The following is a 9,700-nucleotide window of genomic DNA, read 5'->3' as shown; positions in this document are numbered from 1 at the left end:
TTAAAATTTTTTATATAATTTTTTTAAAATATTTGGTTGAATGGAAAGATATCATATTTGGTCTATCTCTAATAAAAATAAATAATAATACAAAAATCAGTGATAATTAAATAGAACAAAATTTTATAATTTTAAAGTCATCTTATAAAATATATATATTTTGTTAATATAAAGCAAAACATTTAAGCCTTATAAATTAACACTTGGTACTTAGAATAATTTAGTATATAAAATATTTAGTTAAGAGTTAAACAGCCACTTTAACAGAACTTAAATTCTTTTTCAAATTAAATAATATTAAATTATTTTATAAAATAAATAAAAGATACATTATATTATAAATTTAAAAGAATTTTATTAAAATTGCTTTTTATCTTATCCTTTAATAATGTACTAAAAATAGAAAATTTGTTAATATATTTAAAAATTAATTAATATTTCTTCTTGATTTTTAATCAATTTTTACTGATAAGTGAGTTTTTCTTATTTCTTTTAATTATTAAGGTGATTTTCCTCTATATAAAAAAAGAAGCGGTTTTCGCATATTTAAATTTTACATCACAAAAAATATCTTTTTTTAATAAAAAAGCAAACCCCTCAGCCTACTTTAAGTAAGTCATTCCTCCAATTAGCAACCCCCAGTCGCATTGCGAAAGTTAATAGCCAAATGTCTAAGAAAGTTCAAAAAGAATTATTCGAAACTATCTCAAACAAAATCTTCAAAGAATGTTTAATTTAAAGGCCATCAATTAAGGAATTGGTTAAGTTGATCTTCAGCTAGAAAAAATATTTCTAAAATTTTGAGTATTTAAGCAGTGGCGCTTATTCTCTTGTCTTAAAGGCTTATAATTCTAAACAAAATCGTCAAGTTGCACTCAAATTTTTAGGGAGTTCAAATCAAGAAGATAATAATGGTATCGAATCTTTGAAAAAAGAGTATGAAATGCTTCAAAAGTTTAGCCAATCATAATTTTTAGTAAATGTTTATGATTGCTTTTATTTAATGGAAGAACAAGAAGATGATGGAAACGATATAATCGTTTAAACTGGAGTCAAATCCTTCTTTGTCATGGAAATGGAGCTTTGTGAGAGTAAACAAAAATCTCATTTCTTCATCCATTTTTTTTCTTTCATTTTTTTTAAACATTTGAAAATAAATTAAGATATTTTTATACTTTTTATTAACTTAACGTGGCTTATGCATCATCCTTTTAAAAATAGGTAATTTAATTTTTTTCCTAATTCTTTTTGATTTTGATTGCTTATTTAAAAAATAAATTCATTTCATTACTTTAGGAATTGCAATAAAAATTATATTATATGATAAAATAATACTAATTTTAACTTATTTTTAAAGAATCCCCACAATTAATATTTTTTTTATTTAATTTTATCAAATTTTGAAAATTTCCTTAATTAAACCTTCTAGAAAATTGATTAAATAAAATTTTATAATCTATTTTGCCAATAAAATAATTATAATTTTTATTAAATAATTTTATAAATTTTAATTTTTTTATTAATAATTAATTAAAAAATGATTTGATATTAAAATTTTAATTAATATAATTTATTTTAAATTAATAAATCAATCATTAATTTTAGCAATCCTCCAATTTTTTAAATTCAAAAATTTTTTAATTATTTTAAATAAATTTATTAAACTGAAATCATATTAATTTTAGTATTAATTAATTATACTAAATAGAATATGTAACTAATTAGTATTTCTTATTACTAATAATTTTGAAAGTTAAAATTTAAATTTTAATAATACCATTAAAGAAAATAAATTAAAAATTTAATAAAATTAAGTTAATAATTTAAGTAAAGAGAATATTTGAATTAAATTGTAAAAACTAATTTAAAATTAAAAGAATGCTTAACAAATTAATTAATAACAAACATCATTTTATTGAAATAATTTTAAAATAAATTATATCATTTAAATTCAATTAAATATTTTAAATTAAAAAAATAAATTTATAAAAAATTAAAAAACATTTTAATAAATATTTTGAAATTAATGAATTTAAATTTTATATTCTTCATTAAATAATGAATGACTTTATAGTATTATTTTTTTTAATTTAAATTTTTTTATACTAAACATATTTATTTTATTAAATATTAACTAGCATCACCTATTCATAATTAATTAAATTTTATAATTAACTAGAAAATCTCAAGTAGCTCTTTGAAATCCTCAGAAAATAATAAGTTCCACCTCCGAAATAGATGAAGGAAATAATAGCCATTCAAATGATAGAAGGTCTGAATAACCTTCACGTCAAAAATATTATGCACAGGGATATCAAACCTTAAAATTTCCTTGTTTGTCCTTCTGAAGAGTATGGTTTCTCAATCAAACTTTGTATTTAATCATTATTATATTTTAAAAATTTTTAATAAATATCTTTTAAATTTAGGTGATTTAGGCTTTGCATCGGCTGTGTCTAAATCAAAAAGCTTCATGTCTAAGGTTAAAAAATTAATTATTAATTTACTTAGTTTCAATATTTTTTATAATTTTCAGAAAGGAACTGATTCATATTTTGCTCCTGAAGTGGAAGAAGGTTAATCTAGAATTCAGGTTTTTAATAAAAATGTTGTATAATTTTTTGAATTTTTTCCAAATTAAATAGTCAGACCTCTTTTCACTAGGTCTCGTTTTATTAGAGCTAGACAATCTCAAGACTCTAAATGAAAATTGGATAGATACCAAAATAAGATATTATCTATTCAATGGAGAAAATATAACTAAAGAAAAATATTAGATAGATAAAAATTCTAATATTTACAAAATAGCTTAAATATGCTTAAAACCTAAGTATTTAGACAGGACTACGGCAGGAGAATTACTTACTTAACTCATCTAAATGCATGGTTAGCCATTAAAATTTGTATTGACTTCTATGATAATAAAGGTAATATATTATTTCATAGTTGATTTAAAAATAATCTAGAAGTATTCAAAAATGTTAGATTTCAATTTTTCCTCAAATAATTAAATTTTATTGTAAATCTTAATAAAATAGTTAAAAAAGCAAATAAAAACAAAAATACTTAATATTTCAAATAAATTGATAAAAATAAAAATATTGTTATCAGTGTTATAAAGTAAGAAATATTTATTTTTCTTAAAATTTTTTTTATTTTTAAATGAAAAACATTTCATCTAATCAAATAAAATTTTTGCTTTTCTTAGCAAGTTAATAAAAAAAAGAAATTTTATTTCATAACTGTTTTTTTTATTAGATTAATTTCATAAATTAATAAAAATTTATATTTTTTTATTTGGAATATTCGAATTCAATAAATAATTTTATAACAAAAGGAATAAATACCTAAATAGGCACAGTAAATATTTGATAGAATTAATCAACAATAAAAAGATATGGTAAAAATTATTTTTAGTTTAAATTTTTAAAATTAGAAATTAATGAAAATTATATGATAATTAATTTTAAAGCATAACTAATTTGACCAGCATGCTTAATAGATTCTAGATAACACAAATACGAAAATTAAACAAAAAGATTTTCAAGCACAATTTACAAAAGTGGAAGTATTATCTAATCTATTGAAAAGTCTCTATGAACATAAAAAATATTCTAATAACTTTCAAATTATTAGCTTTGGAAACTTTGGAATGGTATTAGCTACTAAAAAAGCCAAGCTTGACAACAAAGAAATAGTGCTAAAAATACAAAAAATAGAAGATGAATAACTAATCTAAAATGAAATTAGTATTATGCAGAAATTAAAAGAACCACTAGTGGTATAGCTTTATGATAGCTATATAATAGAAAATACCTTAGGAACGGATAGATATTCAGTCTTTGAATTAGAAAAATGTTCATGTAATTTATTAAATTGTTAATATAAATTTTAATTTAGGTTTCAACTAAATAATTAAAGCAGAATTGTTATCATATAAAAAACCAATAAATAAGAAAATATATTTTAAATGAAAAAATATTTAATTTGTTTTATAAATTTTTAAAAAATAAAAAAATTTAATTTATAAATTGTAAAATAATTTTTTAAATATATTTAATTATATATTACTGTTTATCTTGTAAAAGGTTCATTAGATGAATATCTTGAAAGATAAAACCATGATGGATAATTAAATGAAGATAACAAATTTTAAATAGCTATCTAAATTATAGATTCTGTCAATTATATTCATTAATTTAATATCATTCATAGGGATATTAAACCAGAAAATTTTTTGGTTTATTTAGATGGAAAATAAGCCGAAATAAAATTATGTAAATTATTTTTATTCATCATATATATTTGATTATCTTTTGAATTAAAGGTGATTTCGGCTTATCTGCTTAGATTCCAGATAATCAAGATTCAATTCAAACTATAGAAGTAGATTTTTTAATTATATTTAATAATCTATATTTTTTTAAAAATTTATAGCACATAGGAAATTTAGGATATTCAGCACCTGAAATATTAAATAAATAGGATAATGAACTTAAGTTTTATACAAAGAAAGTACTTTTTTATAAAAAATATTAACTTTTAAATTATTTTTTTATTTTAGTCTGATTCATATTCAGTAGGTTTATTGCTAGCTTTGTTAGATAATTATTAAGATCTAAAGACAAATACAACTTCAATTTTCGCATTAATGACGCAAATGTAGTTAGATAAGCCTTTCGAAAAATCTAATATTTAAATTACCAAAAATTCAGAAATTTATAAATTTATTAACCTTCTTGTTGTTTCTGATAGTGATTAGAGGGCATCTCTTTATGATATAGTAAAATAAAGCGATGAAATATTCTTTTCGAATTCAAAAGAAATGAAATAAATCCTACAAAAAACTCTTTTGATGCAAAATGATCAAAAAATAGAGCAAAATAAGACTATAAAAATTGATTGTTTAGAGGATTTGGATAAAATTTAAAATTACAATATTGTAACAATAAATTTAGGGTAATTTTTTTATTTAAATTTGTACTTTTAATATTTTATTAATTATCAATTTTATACTTTTTAAATTATTTTATATTACCATTTAATAATGAGCAATATAAAATTAAGTAAGTTATTTTTATATTTACTAATTTAAATAACATAAAAATTCTTTTTGTATTAAATAAATAAAAAATTTTTCAAAAATTTTTCATTAATATAAAAAATTTAAAATTAAATTTTCTTTTAAGCAGTCTCATGTTCAAGAAAATTAAATATCTATAATATTATTTATTTTCTTTCAAAATTTATTGATAAATTAATAATTTTATTAATAATATCTATTTAATAGTCTTGTTTATTTTTTGATTGTTACACAAATTTTACTTGTAAAGCAAATAATTTATGGATTATGACTTTCATATTATTAATTATTTTTACTCCTTCAAATCAAACTTAAATACTAACAAAAGCAGAAATATTTTTTACAATCCTTTCTCATCCAAATTTATTTTCTTAATTCATTATTTATTCTTATATTTAAAGCAATAATAGTATCAATGATAAGGATTTAAAAGATTTAAGCACAGCAATAGCATAATGCAAGAATATCACAAGTTTGGCACTTTATTTAAGGTAAAAACTTAATTTATTGATTGATAAAGCAAGAAATATAGAAATAATTTATTACTTTGTTGAAAAAAATTTTTTATTAAGTTATTAACTAATTAAGTCACTTCATTAGTTAATTATTTATTTATTTATTAAATTGCTTATTTACATACTTATTTATTTTCTACTCAACTAAAAAATAATTAGTTTGAATATTTACTCCTTCAAAAAAAAACTAAAATACTACAAAAGCAGCAATTTTTTTAAAAACTTTATCCTCCAAATTTATTTTATTATTTGATTATTTATTTTTATATATAAAGAAATAATAGTATAGGTGTATTGGGTGCAAAAGATTTGGGCACAGCAATAGCTTATTGTAAGAAAATCACAAGTTTGACACTTGATTTAGAGTAAAAACTTAATTTATTGATTAATAAAGCAAGAAATAGAAAAACTGATTATTTTATTGATTTAAGCTTTTTTCTTAGTGATTAGCTAATTAAGTCACTTCGTTAGTTAGTTAATTATTTATTTTACTAGATTGCTTATTTACTTACTTACTTACTAAAAAATAATGAATTTATTTATTTACTCCTTCACATAATGAAACTAAAATATTAATAAAAGCAACAAATTTTTTTTTTTCAATACTTTCTCCTCCAGATTTATTTTCTTAATCATGATTTATTCTTATATTATAAGGTATAATAGTATTGGTACTTTAGGTGCAAAATATTTAGGCGCAGCTATATCGTAATGCAAGAACATCACAAGCTTTGCATTTTATTTGAGGTAAATAATTAATTTATTGATAAATAAAGAAAGAAATATCAAAAACTGATTATTTTGTTGATATATGTTTTTCATTTAGTGATTAGATAATTATAATAAATTTGTTTACTTACTCCTACAAAAACAAACTAAAATACTAAAAAAAGCAGCAATCTTTTTTTACAATCCATTCTCCTCCTAATTTATTTTATTTATTTTTATATTTAAAGCAAAAATATTATTCATGCATAGGGTACAAAATATTTAAGTACAGCAATAGAGAAGTGCAAGAAAATCACAAGTTTGACACTAAATTTAAAGTAAAAACTTAATATAACGATTGATAAAGCAAGAAACATTAATAAAATTGATTATTTTGTTTATTTAAGTTTTTTACTTAGGGATAAGCTAATTAAATCACTCCTTTAGCTAGTTAGTTAGTTATTTTTTTTATTAGATTGCTTATTTACATACATAAATATTTATTTATCTACTTACTTACTACTCAACGAAAAAATGATCTATTTGTTTTTGTTTACTTATTCCTTCAAAAATAAACTAAAATACTAACAAAAGCAGCAAAATTGTTTTAAAATCCTTTCTCCTCCAAATTTATTTTCTTAATTTAATATTTATTCATTTATTTAAAGTGATAATGGTATTGCTACATAGGGTGCAAAATATTTAGCGAAGTCATTAGCGTAGTGCAAGAATATTACAAGTTTGGAACTTTATTTAAGGTAAAAACTTAATTTATTGATTAATAAAGCAAGTAAATATCAAAAAATTGATTATTTTATTGATTTCTGCTTTTAATTTATTTTTTTAACAAATTTAGTCATTTCTTTAGTTAGCTATCTATTTTTTAATTAAATTGCTTATTTATATACTTATTTATAACTCAAATAAAAAATAATCAATTTGTTTACCTAATTTTTAAAGAATTAACAAAAAAATCAGCAATCTTTTTTTACAATCCTTTCTCATCCAAACTTATATTCTTATTAATACATTATTTATTATAATATTTAAAGCGATAATGCTATTGCTACATAGGGTGCATAATATATAGTCAAATCAATAGCATAGTGCAAGAATATTACAAGTTTGGCATTTTACTTAAGGTAAAAATTAACTTATTCATAAATAAATAAAGAAATAAAGAAAAAATGTATTATTTTGTTGAAAAACTTTTTTCATTTAGTGATTAGCTAATTAACACACTTAATTAGTTAGTTATTTATTAATTTTTTTATAAGATTGCTTATTTATATAAATACTTATTTACGTATTTATTTATTTTACTAAAAAATAATACATTTGTTTACTTATCCTTCAAAAGCAAACTAAAATACTAACAAAAGCAGCAATCTTTTTTTAAATCTTTTGTTCTTCAAATTTATTTTATTAATTTATTATTTATTCTTATATTTCAAGGACACATAGTATTTGTCATGATTGTGCAAAAGATTTAGGCAAAGCAATAACGTAGTGCAAGAATATCACAAGATTGGCACTTAATCTATAGTAAAAACTATAAAAACAAGAAAAAAAGAAAAATTTGATTATTTTGTTGATTTAAACTTTTCACTTAGTGATTAGTTAACAATCACTTCATTAGTTATTTATTTATATTTTATTAGATTGCTTTTTTACATATTTATTTGCTTACTTACTTAAAACTAAACTAAAAATAATCAATTTGTTTAGTTACTCTTTCAAAAACTAAAAAAATTGGAAATCTATTTTTCCTATCCTTTCTTCTCCAAATTTATTTCTTAATTCATTATTTATTCTTATATTGAAATATGTAATAGTATTGGGGCATAGGGTGCAAAAGAATTAGGAACAGCAATAGCATAATGCATGAATATCACAAGTTTGACACTTTATTTATAGTAAAAAATTAATTTATTGATTGACAAAGCAAGAAGTATAGAAAAAATGTATTATTATATTGAATTATGCTTTTCACTTAGTGATTAGCTAATTAAGTTTCTTCTTTAGTTAGTTAGTTAGTTAGTTAGTTAGTTAGTTATTTATCTATTTTTTTATTAGATTGCTTATTTACTTACTACTCAACTAAAAAATAATAAATTTGTAATCATACTCCTTCACAAAAACAAACTATAATATTAACAAAGGAAGCAATATTTTTTTTACAATCCTTTCCCCTACAAATTTATTTTCTTAATTCTTTATTTATTCTTGTATTTAAAGTAATAATAGTATTGATGATGAGAGTGCAAAAAGTTTAGGTACAGCAATAGCATAGTGCAAGAATATCAAAATTTTGGAACTTAATTTATAGTAAAAATTTAATTTATTTATTTATAAAGCAAAAAAAATAGAAAAAATTGATATTTTTTTGATTTACAATTTTCACTTAGTGATTAGCTAATTTATTTACTTATTTATTTTTTATTAGATTGCCTATTTACATACATACACTCTTATTTACTTACTTATTACTCAACTAAAAAATAGTCAATTTTTTTACTTACTCCTTCAAAAACAAACTAAAATACTAACAAACTCAGCAATAATTCTTTACAATCCTTTCTTCTTTAAATTAATTTTCTTAATTCATTATTTATTCTTATATTTAAAGATATAATAGTATTGGTGATTAGGGTGCAAAAGATTTAGGCATAGCAATAGCATAGTGCGACAATGTCATGAAATTGATAATTGATTTATGGTAAAAATTTTATTTGTTGATTTATAAGGCAAGAAATATAGAAAAAGTTGATTATTTTTTTGATTTATGTTTTCGCAAATAGATTAGCTAATTAAGTTACTTTATTAATTAGCTAATTAGTTATTTAATTATTTTTTATGTAATTGCTTATTTACATACATACTTATTTACTTATTTATTACTCAAGTAAAAAAAAATAATCAATTTGTTTACTTACTCCATCAAAGTATAACAAATACAAAAATATTTTTTTTACAATTCTTTCTCCTCCAAACTCATTTTCTTAATTCATTATTTATTCTTATATTTAAAGCAATAATAGTATTGATGATGAGGGTGCAAAAGATTTATGTACAGAAATTGCATAGTGCAAGAACATCACAAGTTTGGTACTTTATTTAGAGTAAAATTATTATTTTTTGTTTAATTTAGCAATTTTAATTACAAAAAAATATAAAATAATAATTTTAATATCCAAAAAAGGAATTTAATAAATATATTTCAAACAAATAATTTGATAAATATACATTTTATATAAATAGAAACAATAAGATTTTTCAATCAAAACCATAAGAATAAATAGAAAAATTCAATAAAGAAATACCCGTAAAATTAATAAAAGTATAAAATAATTTAAATATTATATTTTTTAATAAGATTATGATATATTTCTGA

The 9,700-nt window shown here is 19.5% G+C and overlaps 2 protein-coding genes across 2 annotated transcripts in view; one reads left to right on the top strand and one right to left on the bottom strand. All coding sequences in view use genetic code 6, as the record gives it.

Moving 5' to 3' along the window:
- TTHERM_001365650 (transmembrane protein, putative) overlaps window positions 1-55 on the bottom strand; it is a gene marked incomplete at both ends in the record, with an annotated part of 294 nt that extends 239 nt beyond the window's left edge. The window contains one exon of the mRNA XM_012796877.1: window positions 1-55. This exon is cut by the window's left edge and continues 239 nt beyond it. Within this exon, the coding sequence (XP_012652331.1) occupies window positions 1-55 (55 nt within the window).
- Window positions 56-667: 612 nt separating this feature from the next.
- TTHERM_01365650 (kinase domain protein) lies at window positions 668-9,700 on the top strand (the record flags this gene model as incomplete). Its single annotated transcript, XM_001013057.2, has 24 exons — window positions 668-1,091; window positions 2,180-2,374; window positions 2,430-2,482; window positions 2,537-2,593; window positions 2,646-2,927; window positions 3,338-3,400; window positions 3,473-3,863; window positions 4,089-4,277; window positions 4,328-4,386; window positions 4,438-4,515; window positions 4,565-4,959; window positions 5,485-5,574; window positions 5,874-5,963; window positions 6,256-6,345; window positions 6,555-6,644; window positions 6,975-7,064; window positions 7,359-7,448; window positions 7,762-7,851; window positions 8,142-8,222; window positions 8,545-8,634; window positions 8,936-9,025; window positions 9,339-9,428; window positions 9,568-9,631; window positions 9,683-9,700. 24 exons carry the CDS (start codon window positions 668-670, stop codon window positions 9,698-9,700), a joined length of 3,249 nt encoding a protein of 1,082 aa, XP_001013057.2.

The sequence above is a fragment of the Tetrahymena thermophila genome, assembly GCF_000189635.1.
Source record: "Tetrahymena thermophila SB210 genomic scaffold scf_8254689, whole genome shotgun sequence".
In the NCBI taxonomy this organism is placed as follows: Eukaryota; Ciliophora; class Oligohymenophorea; order Hymenostomatida; family Tetrahymenidae; genus Tetrahymena; species Tetrahymena thermophila.
The sequence above is the reverse complement of the archived record's forward strand: the minus strand, read 5'-3'. Positions and strand labels throughout refer to the sequence as shown.